The sequence below is a fragment of the Thamnophis sirtalis genome, unplaced genomic scaffold, assembly GCF_051295495.1.
Source record: "Thamnophis sirtalis isolate CommonGarterSnake01/CBP01778 unplaced genomic scaffold, rThaSir2_p1.2 scaffold_6, whole genome shotgun sequence".
In the NCBI taxonomy this organism is placed as follows: Eukaryota; Metazoa; Chordata; class Lepidosauria; order Squamata; family Natricidae; genus Thamnophis; species Thamnophis sirtalis.
Window position 1 is genome coordinate 22424725 of NW_028261386.1, and position 17962 is coordinate 22442686.

The following is a 17962-nucleotide window of genomic DNA, read 5'->3' on the forward strand; positions in this document are numbered from 1 at the left end:
TGCAGCTGTGCAAGGCAGAGATCTGGAGCAAAGTGAAGGAGCCTGTAGACAGCCCATGGTTAAAAGGGCGAGCCATTCCCACAGCCCAATTGGCAAAGCAGCCTTCTGGGAAACAAATGTGCACAAGTCCCAGCTGGATCAGGAGTTCTCAAACGAGAGGTGGGAAGGAAATCCCATGCACAGGATAAAAATACTCGAAACCTTCATGAGATTCTGCCAACTTAGGTTCAGGAGTCAGGGTGGAATTCTCTGTGTCATTGGACAAAAGAAAAACACCAGCCAGACTGCCTGCCTCCCTTCTGGATTTCCCTGTATTATACCAGCATGTTCTTTATCACCATGAAGTTTAATTTGCTTGCTTGAGAAACCAGGAGCAACTGAATCTTCTCCAGTTGAGGTTCATGGAAGGATGAAGGACCAGGGGGAATAGACACTCCTGCATCACAAGCATCCCCCCCTACTCTCCAGGGACAGCACTATATACTCTTCAGGGTCAGTTAAAGATTTAAACAGCTGCATTTGCACACATGAAAAGCTTAACTAGTTTTAACTGGAGGAATTGTAGTTTAGCGTAGTGGAAAACATAGCTTGCTTGGTTAGTTTATGGTCTAATGGATTAATTAGCAACTCTATTAAATGGAATGCAGTCAAGAGTGTTTTGCTTGCACATGATTCTGAAGGATACATTTCAGCAACACTTCATTTCTGTCTGTTACTGCTTATGGTCTGAGCCAGAAAGCTCTGATCAATTGAGGAGGCAATAATCAATCACTGCATGGATCAGGTTACAAGCAACATATGAGAAAGTGGAAGCATGCCTCATCAAGGGCTACATTTATGCCCCTGGAATTCAATAAATCAATAGACATAATAAAGTTATAAATAGCAGAAGAGGGTATAAAACCACAGTAGATCCAACATAAACCTTACCACCAGCAGCAAAAATCAATCCCATTAAAAATGTAACGTATGAAGAAGTAAAATTGGTTTGACTGGGCACGGACAGCTAAATTAGGTTCATATGAGGTGAACACTCTGGAGAAGGGAGGAATTGTTGATGTGTTCACACAACACCCTTAGGCTGGTAACAATGTTACCATTTCCTGGCTTTGCACAAAAAAGTGAACTATGAATCAAACATATGAAAAGGGTTCAGACAGATATCCTAAGGTACTTTCCTATACATATTATGCATACAGGACATGTACAATCTAACCAAGGTTAAATTAATCAAGTTTAGCATGTTGTACAAATTATAGAATCATCAGGCTGGAAACCACCTTATAAATCCTCTAGTCTAGGGGTATCAAATTCATCATGTGACGTATCATGACTTTCCTCCCCTCCGCTAAACCGGGTGTGGGCGTGGCCAGTGTGTGACGCATCCAGCCTGCGGGCCGCAAGTTTGACAGCCCTGTTCTAGTTCCAACCCCCATGCAGTTCTAAGCAACTTTCCTAGTTAAGCATATTTTGGTAAACACAGGCTATCAGTAGAGGAGGTTCTATTCCAATTTTCAACAGAAATAGCATCTCTCATAGGTACTGTGCTAATCCCAAAAGGGCATCTACAGAAGTTTCAACTTCTTGGCAAATTTGATCACTTTACCCAATCTGAGACTCAGATATGTTGAAATTCTACTGCCCTTATCTCCAACTTATACAGAGAGCCAACCACCGGACAGCAGTTTAAGAAACCTGTGTGCACAGAGATATGCATACAACTATTTTCAGCCAACCACTTGGCTGAAGCTTGGTTAGTTTTAACCTTGGCTTTGTTTGGGTTGGTGTGTTGTGCATGTGCCTGTTTATGATCCAACTTACTGTCCAAACCCAGAAAATGTGTTAGATCAGCAAACTCAGCCAGTGTCAGTGATGCATCCGTTTATAAGCCAAGAACATGAACTCCTTTACTAGAAATAGCTGAACTGTCCAAAATAGTTATTTGCGATTTTCCTGGAGGAGTTTTGTTTCTAATAAGAGCAGCTGGGTGCTTTGCCAGATGTCATAGGTGTGTCCACACAATACCCAGCCAAGAGGTGTTTGCAAACTGAAGCTGCATGTATTCAATCAATCAAAATAGAGCTGGAAGGGACCTTGGAGGTTTTCTAGTTCAACCCCCTGCTCAAGCAGGAGACCCAATACAATTTGAGGCAAGTGGCTGTCCAGTCTCTTCTTAAAAACCTCCAGTGATGAAGCACCCACAACTTCTGAAGGCAAGCTGTCCCACTGCTTAATTGTTCCCACTGTTAGGAAGTCTCTCCTTAATTCAAGGTTGGTTCTCTTCTTGATTAGTTTCTATCCAATATGAATGGAATTACGGATGGAATGGAGTTAGGAATGGAGTTACAGGCATCGGTGACAACATATATTTGTGTGAGTGCATATGGATCTGTGGCTTTTGTGTATGAAAAACCATATAGTTTCCTAACCGATTGCTTTCCTGTAGTTTTTCTCCTCCAACAAAGGCCACAAAACTATTCTTAGAAATTGCTGACCCTATAAACTCCAGCTTTAGAGAGAAAGCAGTGAGAATTTGACCCAACTTTCCCTGATCTCGTTCTCCAAGATCGGGTGACTGATCTTGCAACTCTGGACATACAATGGCTTCTACTCACCACTGGCTGTTTCCGTTTTCTACCAGGTCGCCCCACTTTCCTCACAGGGATTCCTGGATCTGGCTTCTCCTCCTTGTTCCGATTCTCCTCAGGATCTTCTTCTCCCTGCTTTCAGGAAAAAAACAAAATAGAGAGACAATATTCTTCTTAGTTCTTGAGTCAGGAGGCACTTCGGCATTCCCTGTGAAAGTTTGGGGAGGGGGGAAACCTTTGTTTTAAAGGGGCATTGTCTCTTTTTAAAAGAAATGATTGTGTTCCTTTCCATCAGCCTCACTAGGGGCCTGTTCCATTTAGAACACAAGAAACGCTGAGTTTGAATGTCTTTTAAAGCCACACAAATTGGTGTTGTCATATCGTTTTCTGGTAGTGACTCTGCTTAACTTTGTGCTATGTAAAGAAGTATCACAGACAAATTAGGATTCTCTTTCAACCCAGTCTACCTCATGGGGTTATTGTGAGGGTAAATTAGGGAAATCCCACGTACACAACTTTAATAGCGTAATAGAATACTCCTATCACTGGATTTCAACAATAATGTCCTCATGCGAAGTCATTTTTTACCTTTAATCCCATTCCTGATTTCTTCAGCAACACTTCCCTTGGAGGATTTGGTTTCTTTTTTCTTCACCTCGGTTTGCCATGGCTTCCATGGTCTCACCTCTCCCATGGTGGGAGGCACCGTGTTACGGTGGTTCTCCTCCTACCTCTCGGACAGGTCGCAGTCGGTGTTAGTGGGGGGGCAGAGATCATCCCCTAGGCCCCTAAATTATGGGGTGCCTCAGGGGTCGGTCTTATCCCCCCTACTATTCAACATCTACATGAAACCGCTGGGAGAGATCATCCGCAGGCACGGGATCAGATACCATCAATATGCGGACGATACTCAATTGTATCTGTCCGCCCCGTGCCAACTCAATGAAGCGGTGGATGTGGTGAGCCGGGGTCTTGAGGCCGTTATGGACTGGATGAGGGTTAACAAACTTGTGCTCAACCCGGAAAAGACCGAGTGGCTGTTGTGTTTTCCTCCCAAAGATTTGACTAATATACCATCACTCAGGCTGGGGGGTCAAATTCTATACCCCTCAGAGAGGGTTCGCAACTTGGGAGTCCTCCTGGACCCGCAGCTGTCATTTGACCACCACCTAACGGCTGTGACCAGGGGGGCATTCGCCCAGGTTCGCCTGGTGCGCCAGTTGCGACCCTTCCTGAATCGGGAGGCTCTCACAACAGTCACTCGGGCCCTAGTGATCTCTAGGCTGGAATACTGCAATGTGCTCTACATGGGGCTGCCCTTGAAGAGCATCCGGCGACTTCAGCTAGTGCAGAACGCAGCCGCGCGAGTGATTGCGGGTGCTCCTCGATTCACCCGCATAACACCTATCCTCCGCGAGCTGCGCTGGCTACCTGTCGATCTCCGGATGCGCTTCAAGGTGCTACTAATCACCCATAAAGCCCTTCATGGCAGTGGATCTGGATACTTGAGAGACCGCCTTCTGCCAATTACATCCCTGCGACCAATAAGATCTCATAGGTTAGGACTCCTCCGTATTCCATCGGCCAGCCAGTGTCGGCTGGCAACTACGAGGAGGAGGGCCTTTTCAGCAGTAGCCCCGGCCCTTTGGAACGAGCTCCCTGTAGAGATCCGCACCCTCTCCACCGTCCAAGCCTTCCGCACAGCCTTGAAGAACTGGCTCGCCCGTCAGGCCTGGGGATAAGGATAGTCCCCTCCCGAATGATGAATGTATGTTGTTTACCATTTTAGTATTTGTCTCTATTTTGTTGTCTGTATCCTCCCCCCTCCCTAGTTTATGTGAGCCGCCCTGAGTCCCCTCAGGGAAAAGGGCGGCCTACAAATTCCAATAAACTATCCAAACTATCCATGAAGTTTACAACAAATAAGTCTACAACACATTGTGTCAAATTCCTAAACATCTGGTCCAGGGTGGGCAATGGAATAGCAAACAAGGCAAAAATGTAGATCAGGAAAACGTATAGACGATGGCCAAGGTAAAATCTTAAGGATTTACAGTTGACTAGGGCTGTCTAGGATTCAGTTGCCTAGGAAACACAGGGTAAGTTCATGAGACCCAGAGATGCAGCTAACACATTTATTTTTTGTTCTCTTTCACAGTTTTAGGCTTTTCAGAGGCAATGATGTAAGGCTGGAGATCAACTGATGAATACCATATTACTATTGTTGTTAGCATCTCCTAGATCAACCTCTTCCTTCATCCATACTGTTACACAGGTATACCCTCTTTCTTTGCATTATCTTAGAAAAGGTAAAAGTTGCCCTCACAAGCATGTGCTACTCCTTTCCGGCTCTAGGGGGTGGTGCTCATCTCCATTTCAAAGCCAAAAAGCCAGCACTGTCCGAAGATGCCTCTGTGCCCATGTGGCTGGCATGACTAAACACCAAAGGCACATGGAACGCTGTTACCTTTCCACCAAATGTGGTCCCTAATTTTTATATGCTTTCTAACTAGCAGAAGCTGGGACAGGTAATGGGAGCTCACTCTGTTATAAGATGCTAGGGATTCGAACCTCTGAACCGCTGGCCTTTCTGATCAACAATTATCCTGTATTATATTATATATACAGATTTATTTCTCCATCGACTGATGCCCAGATTGCTTTGCTAAATTTTACTTGGATGCTTCCAAACTGGCAGTTTAATTCATTATAAGCTTCATGTGAAATTTCAATCAATTTGTCACCCTTTAGTCATTATACACACGCTCCCAATATGTTCTATCCATGCTTGGGAAAGTTACAAACAGTGTAGGATGTGGAAGCTCAGTTCACATACTATATTTAATAATCTATTTTTAACAGATTTGCCTTATGGTATTGGTAAGACATAATTTATTGATTTTATTGCATATACATACTATAACAATTGTATTATAAAATATGAATGAAATAATAACCTACAGTTATTAAGATGCTGCCAATCTAAACAGCAGTAAGACAGTATATTTTACATATTTGTTAAATGTGCTGTATACATATGGTTGAGTGTGATATCATTAATTTTAAAAATATATTTAAGTGTTTGTAGAAATATATACTCAGGGTCATCATTTGGGTTATTTTCAAAAAATGAACATAGTATTGTATTACTCTTGTTATATTTAAAAAAAACCAAACAATGAGCTAGAGCCTTTGAAGTAAGGGGTTTTATAAATCTTAAAACTAAATGAAAAAGTACCATATTTTTTCTGATGATCAGAAAACAACACAACTTTTAAAAAAATACCAATCTAAAGGATTAGAACAGGATGGGAAAAAGGTATAATGAGTAGGGGGGAGAAATGGAAATTGTGGTGTCTGGTGAGTTTGTTTTGTAATATGTCCATTAAAAACATCCTTCTTGGCAATGACAGAAGAGTCGTGCTAAGAAAAATCTGCCTTCGCTGCTTTAATGGATACTCTGTGATTTGAAAAAAGATATAGAAATAGCATGGGAAACACTCAGAGTAGCATTTTAATCATGCACACATACCCTGTAAAAAAACCCCACATGAATAGAAGCCTGGCTATCCTATAATGGGGTAGTTATTCAGGAGAAGAAAAGCACTGCTACCAGTAGCTTTTCTTCCTTAGTTGACTTTTTCATGAAATGAAAAAAATAATAATTCTTTGGTGCCAATACCTATCATCTTGCCTGCTAGAAGCCCTGATTTAATTTTCTTTGGGTATTCTGCAAAGCTCTGCCCTTACTTATAAATTCCCACTCCACTTTTTTAATTTATTTTTTTATTTGATCCTTTGAGTCAAGCTCAACTTCTGGAGACAGGAACAAGGTCATGTAGTCATAAAGGTAAAGGTAAAAGTTCCCCTTGCACATATGTGCTAGTTATTCCCGACTCTAGGGAGCGGTGCTCACTCTCTGTTTCAAAGCCAAAGAGCCAGCGCTGTCCGAAGATGTCTCTGTGGTCATGTGGCCGGCATGATTAAACACCGAATGCGCACCACCAAAGGTTACCTTCCCACCAAAGGTGGTCCCTATTTTTCTACTTGCATTTGTGTGCTTTCAAACTGCTAGGTTGGCAGAAACTGGGACAAGTAAAGGGAGCTCACTCCATTACGCAGCACTAGGGATTAGAACCGCCGAACTGCAGACCTTTCAATCAACAAGCTCAGCGCCTTAGCTACTGAGCCACCTTATAGTCATACAGACAGCTTTTTCAGAAGTTCTTTCTTTTATTGCCTTCTTCCTAGGGCAAAGAGAGAAAATGACTGAGACCCAAGGGCATCCAACTAGCTTTCTCAAGTTCCCCTAATCCTAAACCAGCACCTTAACCAAGCCACTAAACCCAACCTGACCCTCCCCAAAAGAACAGCACAAATCTGTCCCTTGCAGATACCAGTAGTTTTACTTACCAGCTTCCTCTCTGAAGCCACAACTACTGCAAAATTTATTTTTATTTCTGTAAGCTGAGTTTTGCAGTTTCAGCAATGAAAGGTTGCAGGCTCTTGCTGCATTGCTACTTTTAAGATATGCTGAATTTGCTTTAATAGTTATCCTCACCTTTTTCAATAGAGTGTAGTTGTTCCCTAGAGATGTTTGACAGAAGCTTTCTTCATCCCCAGCCCAGTGGTTGGGGAAGGGCAATTAAACCTCAAGTTCCTACACTTCTATAGCTATATAATGAGGTTCTGTCATTTTGATTAGAAAAGAAAGATGACAGAGAAGATAAAAGGATAAAGTATGCATACTGGAGTATATCAACCTTATTCTAGTATTATTTCTTGCAAATACAGTAGAATTCCTTTATTGGCCAAGTGTGATTAGACACAAAAGAAATTTTTCTCTGGTGCATAAGCTCTCAGTGTACAGGCAAAACAACAAAGCATAATAATCATAAAAATGATACCAATGTTTTAATTAAATGCTTATACAATTCTTTATAAGCCACAATGTAAGAACCCCTCCTCCGGATACCAGGCACGGGAAAAACACTATTCATTAACAATATTTTTGCAATATTTGATTATAAAAAATAAGATTAATCAAGGAAAAACTGCTTTGGCTATAAAATGCTAATTGGTAATTAAAGTGAACAGGAAGCCATTGATTAAAGGAATAGAAATTGCATTAAGTCTCTGAGAAAGGAACAAGGTGGAAACTGTTAGTTAGCAGCACTGTAGAAAGGCCATTGCCAATTGGCAAGGAAAGACTGGGGCTGCAGCTGTGTTTTAGGACAAGAACAGCAGAAATCAAGTCTATGAAAAGATGGAAAGGCATAAGAGGAAAAATACTCTGAAGGGCAACATTTTGACAAGCCACTCTACTGCATTTTCTGTGCCCTGCCTACAAAGCGTTCAGTAGCTATGTTAACGCAACTTGCTTAATCAAACCTATTACAAACCTAGTAGTTGCACTCAGACAACATGCTAAGTTTTGTCACAGTTAGACAATCAACCCTTGTCTTGAAATATAGTAAAGATCAGCCAAAGAGGCACAGCAGTGTACGTTGAGATACTTTTTGCCAGTCAAGGATGGGCCGAATGCAAGGTAACACAGCCAGGAAGAAATGTCCCTGACCTCTAGTACTATGTGCTACAGAGATTCATATCTGCATGTTTAATTCCCTCCACTCCAAATGCATCAAGGTTGGTTACAAAATTGTCAATACCTTATTATTTCCCCACCTCAGCTCATAGGGGCATTTTATATGTAATAAGGAATAGTGGCTAGAGCCGCGATGGCGCAGTGGTTAGAGTCAGTGGTGGGTTTCAAAAAATTATACTACCGGTTCTGTGGGCATGGCTTATTTTGTGGGCATGGCTTGATGGTCATGTGACTGGGTGGGCGTGGCCAATTTAGCTGTCCATTTTGTCAATTTAGCAGTCTATTAAACAATACACAGCAAACCCCTTTTCTATACTTTTTAATAAGTTTTTGCTCTAGGTTTTTTTTTTTACTAGGGGAGAGAGGTTAGCAATGCCTGGGGATTTCTCCTCTGTATTAGAGGCACCAAAATAATCAAGATGATATAAAGTCTCCTCTTAGAGCTCCACTATTGATTAGCTTAGCCCAAGCAAGAATAGCCAGTACCACTTTCAATAAGCTCTCAACTCAAGCTCCATGCCAGAGGTCTGCAAACTTGGCAACTTTAAGACTTGTAGACTTCAACTCCCAGAATTCTCTAGCCAGCAGAGCTGAATTCTGGGAGTTGAAGTCCACAAGTCTTAAAGTTGCCAAGTTTGTACACCTCTCCTCTGTGCACTTGGGGATCCCAAATGGTGAGGATTTCTTCCTTTCTCCCTTGAAGCACCCGCCGGGGGGGGGGCAGGGGAAGGTAAGGTTGCGAGCCTGTGGGGATGGTGGGGGGGCACAGCAAGCTCCATGAGTGGGGGGGCTAGCGAGACTTACCTGTAGTCAGGAGGAGGCAACTAGGTTGGGGCGCAGGGCAGGCACCACATGGCAGTTTAGGCAGGCAAGCCGCCTAGGAGGTGAGGAGTGACTGGGGGGGGGGGCAAGCAACCGGGGAACCGGTTGAAGAGCGTGGCAGACCTGGGTTGCTGCCAGTTCCAATGACCCAGGCCACCAAACCACTACTGGTTCAGTCAAACCGGTCCAAACCAGTAGGAACCCACCATTGGTTAGAGTACAGTAATGCAGGCTACTGCTGCTGATCACCGGCTGCCAGCAGTTTGGCAGATCGAATCTCACCAGGCTCAAAGTTAACTCAGCCTTCCATCCTTCAGAAGTGGATAAAATAAGGACTCAGATTGTTGGGGGCTTAGAGAGGGCTGTAAAGTACTGTGAAGTGGTATATAAGTCTAAGTGCTATTGCTATTGCTATTCCCCTTCTTATTCCGAGATAGTACTGTAACGCTGTTTGCACTTTGCTTTTCTCAGCTGAAGGAAACCCCTATTAGCAAAAAAAAAGACCTCTCCATGTACTCTGCCTTTAAAGATTGGCAGAAGTGAAAATAATTTGTGTGTTGGTTTGAAAATGAATTGGAGCTATGAAGCTGTGGACATGCCTTAGTACTGTTAGTAGATTTAAAGTCTGGGATTCTCAGTAAAGCCCCTCCTTAAACAGAGCACCGCTTGCTCAATCATCCAAAGCTGGACAACCTCTCAAGGAGATCCCTCCGATGACAAATACACAACAGGGTGGTCCATAAACTATGGACGGTAGGTTGTTGTGATTTCAAAACAAGAATGCCAAGCATCCATTCTCTTTTCTTTTCCACAATTGTGTGACATTTCCTTCCAGATGGATCTGTGACTCATCCATACCTAAATCATTAGCTCCACCTGTGATTCAGCTTTAATGAATGGCTCAATTATCTTCTCTAGGGGTACTCCCTCTCTTTCTTCTTCCATCTTGCTGTCATTACCAAATAATCGTACAACACACCTACACCCCCTTGCTGCAACTATTAAGAAACAGCTTTGCTCAGAAATGAACTTGTACACGGCAGAACATCATGAAACTGGGTTCTTTAACATTTAGCCCTTTAGAAACCCAAAGCTCCAATTCAGAAATGTGACCTATTCCTCTTTCCCTCTTAAAACCAAGAAAAACCACACCACTAGTGTTTAAGAAATGGCCAATTTCTCTCTGATTGGGGGGGGGGGGGATGTATTCAGGGATCATGATGTCCTGCATACTTGCTTGAAGGATCTCCTCTTCCTCTTATCAAACTGCCCATTCAGAGCCAGCAACAAAATAGCTGCCCACTTCAGCTGTGTAGATGGGGAAATGGTGCAGACCTATGCTGTTGTAAACCATGTCATACTTGTTTAGCAATTCTCTATTAGTCTTTCACACCCAAACGTCTCATCTGTTCTGACAGGATTTTGCCTTGCCAAAGTAATGAATTCTCATTGCTGGTTTCATTTTGTTCCCCCTGTGGGAATAAGTGCATAATTTACATTCTTTTAATTATTGCTTTGGCTAAATATTTTTGTATTTGTATTAATTTTTCTATTATTTCACTCAGATGCCTCAAGCAACATGTGGCTGGAAAGTAGAATAAATGTTCCTTTAAGGAATAAATAAAATAATCTTGCTTTTATGGTTATAATCCTAATTACTAACCCCATTTTGGAATTCTCATGCATCAAGGAAAGCAGATAATTCCTATTCAACTTTAGAAAGCAAAAAGGAAATGCTCCCAATAATGCTTTAACCCAAGTATTTGATGTATTCAGTAAGTCATACATGAAACTGACTTTGAAAGCCAGCCAAAAATTGTTTCAGAAAATGTCATGCAAATTATGACTATTATCTGCAAACTCTGCCTCCAGATTTGACTCAACTTCCTATATTTTTCCAACAACCATTTGAAGTGTGATACTTATCTAAACAAAGAAGGACATCTCAAGGTCCACCTGCTATCTTTTCAATATCATGCAGGATAGCCATTCTTCAGACCGCCCCACTGAGTGAGTTTGGGCTGGTGCTAATTGAGAATCCTGGGAGTTGTAGTCCTAAAAATATGTAATAGCAATAGCAGTTAGACTTATATACCGCTTCATAGGGCTTTCAGCCCTCTCTAAGCGGTTTACAGAGTCAGCATATCGCCCCCACAGTCTGGGTCCTCATTTCACCCACCTCGGAAGGATGGAAGGCTGAGTCAACCTTGAGCCGGTGAGATTAGAACCGCTGAACTGCAGATAACAGTCAGTTCAATTTTGCTGTTCAAAATTTCAGATTTCTTTCCATCACTAATTGGAAATACCAAGAAATTGTTTGGTGCAAAGCAAATATTCTATCACTTAGGGGGTGCTTGCTGTTCTCCTCCAAACTGATGATGTTATCTAATTTGGGTAAGAAAGCATCTGCAAGAGAACAACCAAGCTCAGAGAGCACCAGGGACCCTTCATTTCAATTCTGAGCTACAAATATTCTTTTATTAGGGTATCACTTATACCCTACCCACATCTGAAATCTACTTGATCACTCTAACTACTGCTTCATGATAGCTAAGCTATAAACAGAAGTGTCTACAAATCTGAGTCCTGTGACTTCTCCCCCCAAATCCTGGTTCTCACTGTTTAAACACCATTTAAGAGGGTCCTCACAAGTGAACAAAGCACAAGTAAGTTCTTAGTAAGCAACCCTCCATTAAGCAGGAAAAGTGCAAAGTTCACAAAATGATTAAAAATAGCAGATTTTGCATGTATATAATACAGCTTGATTTAAGGAAAATAGAAATAGTTTAATATATCACTATTGAAAAGATTTTAGTTACTACAGTGAATAACATGAAAATCAGTTAGAATTTGCAGCAACAATAACATCAAGAAGAAATTACTTCAATTACTGCAGAATTTGGAAATTAATATTCCAAATTCATTTTTTGTTAGTTCTGTACTTATAACATTTATAAATCTTATTTTCTTCCTAGTAGGCTGCTAGAATAATATCCAATGTACATATCATTAAAATTTCGTACAATGCTAAGAAATAGAGGAGCAAATTTTACAGTACAGTATTTAAGAACATTTATCAGGATGTTTATTATCTTTATAGCCACTGTAATCTCCCTCAGTAGGAAATTCCTCAAGTAAAATGCCACTACTGAAAAACTTTGTCTTGAGTACACACCAATTTATTCCTTCCAAATAAGGTAAGGTAAAGGTTCCCCTTGCACATATATGCTAGTCATTCCTGACTCTAGGGGGCAGTGCTCATCTCTCTTTCAAAGCCAAAGAGCCAGTGCTGTCCAAAGACGTCTCCATGGTCATGTGGCTGGCATGACTAAATGCCGAAGGCGCACAGAACGCTGTTACCTTCCCACCAAAGGTGGTCCCTATTTTTCTACTTGCATTTTTTACATACTTTCGAACTGTTAGGTTGGCAGAAGCTGGGACAAATAACAGGAGCTCACTCCGTTATGCGGTGCTAGGGATTTGAACCACCGAACTGCCGACTTTTCTGATCGACAAGCTCAGTGTCTTAGCCACTGAGCCACCGCATCCCTTATTCCATACATAAAAAAACCTTCATATAAGAGGTATAATTTATGAACACATTCAAATGAAAAATGGTCCTTCAGTTATTTTAGTCAAACCATTTTATTTTATAATAGTATTTTTTATATTATTTTATTTTATTATTATTTTATTTTATTACTGTTTTATTTTGTTATTTTCTTTTCTTTTATTATTTTACTACCCATCTTGTTTCAAGGCGACTTTTTAGGACAGTGTTTCTCAACCTTGGTGACTTTAAGTCCTATTGACTTCAACTCCCAGAATCCCCCAGCCAGCATAGCTAGCTGGGGAATTCTGGGAGTTGAAGTCCACAGGACTTAAAAGTCACCAAGGTTGAGAAACACTGTTTTAGGAATAACCTTTTAGGGATCGGTAAGCCAAACTCAGAATTATAAATTGTGCCCAGAAGCAAACATTATTTTCAGTACATCAAGCCTGCACAATATACAGCGTATAGGCTGCATGTGGCCCACCAAACAAACTTATATTGGCATTTTTTTAAAAAAAAAATCAATAAATCCACTGTGCACACACACAGCCTCAACCTTTAGTGCTGCTGCCCTAAAGAACAGGCTGCTGACTTTACTGATTGCTGCCTCAGAAGACACTTCCACACCTCACTGACCCTATCAGTTAATCACTGCACTGCTCACCTAGTCAACAACTGATCAGCACACCAGCTGTTCCTTTGCAGCCTGCAAGTATTTTTAATGCATTAATGTGGCCCATTCCCCTCTGCAAGTTGTGCAGGCCTGCAGTCCATTATATAACACCCCTGACAAGATACCTAGATTTTAACTAGTTGTTGTTTCTCAATACTATTCACAGGCAGATTGATATAGAGTGTATCACAATAATTTAAAATATAATACTGGCCAGATTTTCTATGCCCAAAATCACAGCTGGCACACTAAATGGAACTTCAGCTGGGACACAAGCATTTCTTCTCCCTCTTGCTGCTTTCTTTTCCTTTCAAAAAAACTGAGATATTAAAAAACACACCCAAACAGACCACATGATATTTTCAAACAAGTTCAAATTATTTGAGGATGGTTACAAGGACTGTGTCTCCCCAATGATATCTGCTCCTCATAACACGTCTAGCAGAAGAGACTTATTATAGGTTCTATCTACTGGAGAATATCATCTGGTGGGAGTCAGGTGGAGGGTCTTTTTTGCTACTGAAGCTAGCAATAGCAATAGCAGTTAGACTTATATACCGCTTCATAGGGCTTTCAGCCCTCTCTAAGCGGTTTACAGAGTCAGCATATTGCCCCCAACAACAATCCGGGTCCTCATTTTACCCACCTCGGAAGGATGGAAGGCTGAGTCAACCTTGAGCCGGTGAGATTTGAACAGCCGAACTGCAGAACTGCAGTCAGCTGAAGTAGCCTGCAGTGCTGCATTTAACCACTGCGCCACCTCGGCTCGGTGGCCTACAGAACATCATTCCCCCTAAGGTAAGGCTAGTCCTGACCTTGGCGGGCTTCCAGAAGGTTGTGAATATTTTGCTTTGCTATCTGACCTGAGGAGAAAAGGGAAAAACCCATAAAATGGTTGTAAAGATTCCCCTCACACAAGCGTGCTAGTCATTTCCAGTTCTAGGGGACGGTGCTCATCTCCATTTCAAAGCTAAAGAGCCAGCGCTGTCCGAAGACGTCTCCGTGGTCATGTGGCTGGCATAACTAAACACTGAAGGCGCACGGAATGCTGTTACCTTCCCATCAAAGGTGGCTCCTATTTTTCTACTTACATTTTTATGTGCTTTCAAACTGCCAGGTTGGCAGAAGCTGGGTCAAGTAACAGGAGCTCACTCCATTACGCGGCTCTAGGGATTCAAACCGCCGAACTGCCAATCTTTCTGATCTACAAACTCAGCGTCTTAGGCACTGAGCCACCGCGTCCCTTTTAAATGATTGTACTGTTCATTAATTAGTGTATTGCATGGGTTAAATTATTTTAATGTTTTGTATTGTTTGCATTCTGTGTTTTTTGGTGTTGTGTATGTTTTAACTGTAAGGCATCTACAGTCGCAAATATGAGATGGGCAGTTATATAAATTGAATGAATGAATAAACAAATAAATAAATGCTATCTGGTTAAGGACATTTAATCATTCATTATTTTCACAATCTCCATGACATCAGTTGAAAAGGACCAAGGCCAAATGCAACATATGAGACATAACCCTAACATTTCAGATAATCTTTCCCATAACACTTCATATAGATGTTAAGGAATATTTATGAGAAGAAACAGTTCCTTGTCAAATTTCACACCCCAGAGGCTAAATAACATTCCACAAGTACTGCATCCTTGGACTGCTCAAGAAAAAGAAAAAAAGAAAGTTAGGTCATCTTAAAGTTGACTGTTGATGACTTACACCAATACATATCCATCTACTGTTGCCTCCTGGGTTACTTTATAAACTTCTCAATCTAGTCTGTAGCCCTGGAATTCTCAATTTACTCCTTTATCCAAGTACTAAATGTGTTCAGTTTTCTAGTTCTGCCAAGATCACATTTTAGTTGCCACCTGCTACTATAGCATCCCAAACCACAACTACGTTCAGCAAAGCCAACTGGAATACAATCTCTCTATTACATTCCAACATAGGACCGCTACTGGGCAACAAGGCAGTTTCCATTCTTAAATTGGCCCTGAATCCAAATAAAAAGTTATGCAGATTTCACAATTCTTTAAAGAATTATGCTTATTATAATCATAATATATAATTATAAGCCTTTTTATATTTTGAGTGAATGTAAGATGTCTGGATCAACTTTTAATAATACTTTCAAAATACAAACACTGGAAAGAGAGGTACTTTCCATTCCAACCTGTCTTTTGTCAGCAGCCACAGAGGTGTTGTCTTCATAGAGGGCCGAGGACCTTCGGAGGTGGAGCCCTGACTTTGGAACACTTTTCCTCATGAAACTTGGCTGGCCCAGATATTAGGCTCATTTGTTTTTTATTTGATTGCTTCTTATTTATTTAGCCAGGAAACCAAAGCAACATAATTGTACCTCCTCCTCCAATTTTTCTAATGACAACTGCCAAAGGTAGATAACTGGCCAAAATCATCTAGTGGTTTCTATGGCTGACAGCAGACTTGCATCTATTTTCTCCCAGGTACCAGTCCAGTATCTCACTCTTTGTATCACATCAGCTTTCTGGCAGCAGCTCCAGAATAAATCCTATTTGTCAAGATTTCTGCCTCTCTGATTTATATTGATGGTGTTTAATGCACTGGGATGAAGAATACTGTATAAAAGCAAATATATAAAAACTTAGGTTGATGACACCCTTCCAATAAATCCTGCTTCTGCCAGCCTCTGTTCCTTTCCTGGATCTGTCTGAATCATAGCCTCAGCAGCCGTACTTGCGGGCAGTTTCCTAGGCAAACCTAATGGAATAAAGGGATGGCAACCCTGTCAATCACAGGGCACACAGTGTAAGAGGTGGTGACTCACAGCACCACTGAATGCTACTAGTTAAAGGCCCTACAGGTTTGTGGGCTGGAGTTTAATCTGAAGGACCCTGAACTGTGCCATATTCAGGTACTTGGCTGGGAATCCCATTTCCATCATATCCTTATCTAGGCTATATCCAGATTCCTATACTAACAGCTTGTTTCCCCAGGACCATTTCTGGACAGTACCAATTTAAAACAACTTCCTTTAGTTTAGATAAACCACATTCTGGGTCAGAACCCCACAATCTGAAGTTTTTACAGCAATTCCCTGCAATGGGTGCTTTCTTTAATTTCTATTCTAGACATTCCATCTCCATGTGTATTTGAGGTTAATACAATGTTTCTCCCATCATGCTCCCTCTTAGCAAATCCTTTCAGCTACAATGCAACCTGACACAAACACATTCTCACAACCACTTTACCACGTCTCCAGCCCTAGAAGCAGTAACTGAGATTGTTTTATGTTCCTCAAGGGACAAATGTCTAATTGATTCTCACAATCTGCATCCCCTGCTTTCAATTTACTGGTGTCATCAGAGAGCCAAGCAGGACAACTAGGTCAATACATAAATGCAGGCCTTACCCAAGATTTCCTTCATGTTTACACTGCATGTTGGATTCCATAATTGGCTCTACTTTGCCCATATGTCAGCAATCACAGAGTTGAAACAAACTGCTTACTTCAAACACTCCTTTCACCCAACACATGCTACTTTGCTGTGTGGTGCATTCATTTCCTTGCAAGGAAAACACATATCAGTGCCAACTCCTACATTAGGATAAGCCTAATTATCCTCTTTTACTCTTTCACTAGCCTATAGTTCTCAACTCAGTCTGGCTGAAACAGGCTTATCTTCCTAAATCTAATCTTTTGCAAACCCATACTCTGATGACTGAGATCTTCCTTCACTTTCCTGGCCGGCATGATTGACAATGGAACTTGTATGGCTTCATCCTGAAAGATCAACAGGCAGGTCTTCTCACTCAACATGCTTGTCCTAAGCATGCTTAGAGGATGTTCGTTTCATCACACTTTTTCTCGTCTCTGAAGCATCAAACATGGATATAAAAAAAATCCAAGTGCGTCATCAACAAGTGTGAATTCTCTTCTTCCTCCTATTCTGCACCATCTGCTCTATAATTCTCACCTATTTAATGGATATGGAAATTAATTACAGCAGAAAGTTCCACCCCTAATATTTGGATTAAACAGGTGCCAATATTCAGCAGTTTAGTCAGAGCAATATGCAGATGGTGCACGTGCTACCTGTGCTATACAGTTTTGCACAGACAAGTAAATAAATTCTGCAGCAATTCCCAATCACAAATTGGGCTCACAAAACATATTAAAACTCTTGACATGCTTAATTAAATCCAATTGATGTATTTATGGAACATTCTAAGCGCAAACTAATGAAGCATATTAATGTGATAACATAACCTGCTAAGGCAATTGTGGGATTCCCACACTATGTTGAGCCGTAGAATACTTTATCCTGCTTAACATGTTGTGTGAACCATAATCAACCTGAAGGAGACATGTGGGCCATCTAGCCATAGGAGAGAGGACCAGCAGTGACCCCAGCCTTCACCTGAAATTTCCTTACCTTGTGAGCATCGACTGTCTCCCGGTCCGCAGAAGGACTGCTGGTGTCAACTGGCCCATTAGATGGCATTGTGGGGAAACTGGGGCAGAGGCAGCTGCTACAAATTTTTGTTTCTGGGGCTTAATTTATAGACGATTCGAAACTTTACTCCAAAGTGAAGAGGGATAATGGAAAAGCAGTCAAGGCAATCATCCAATGCCCCCCTCTGCTGATGGTACTGCTCTGGTTTTCCTGCCACCTGCAACAGGAAAAGAGAAAGGCGAAGGTGAGGCCCAGGCACACAATGCATGCACGGAAAGTC

General features: G+C 41.5%; 1 protein-coding gene across 5 annotated transcripts in view; it reads right to left on the bottom strand.

Annotated features, from left to right (window-relative positions):
* DNMT3A (DNA methyltransferase 3 alpha) overlaps positions 1–17962 on the bottom strand; it is a 119530-nt gene that overhangs the window by 85394 nt on the left and 16174 nt on the right. For 4 of the 5 annotated variants that reach the window (XM_087717392.1, XM_087717390.1, XM_087717394.1 and 1 more), the window contains exons 2-3: positions 17662–17899; positions 2616–2723 (exon numbers count right to left, since the gene is read on the bottom strand). In XM_087717392.1, the coding sequence (XP_087573518.1) occupies positions 2616–2723; positions 17662–17730 (177 nt within the window). In that variant the 5' untranslated portion in view covers positions 17731–17899. The remainder of the gene's footprint in view (positions 1–2615; positions 2724–17661; positions 17900–17962) is intronic. The other variant, XM_087717391.1, reaches the window with a different exon arrangement.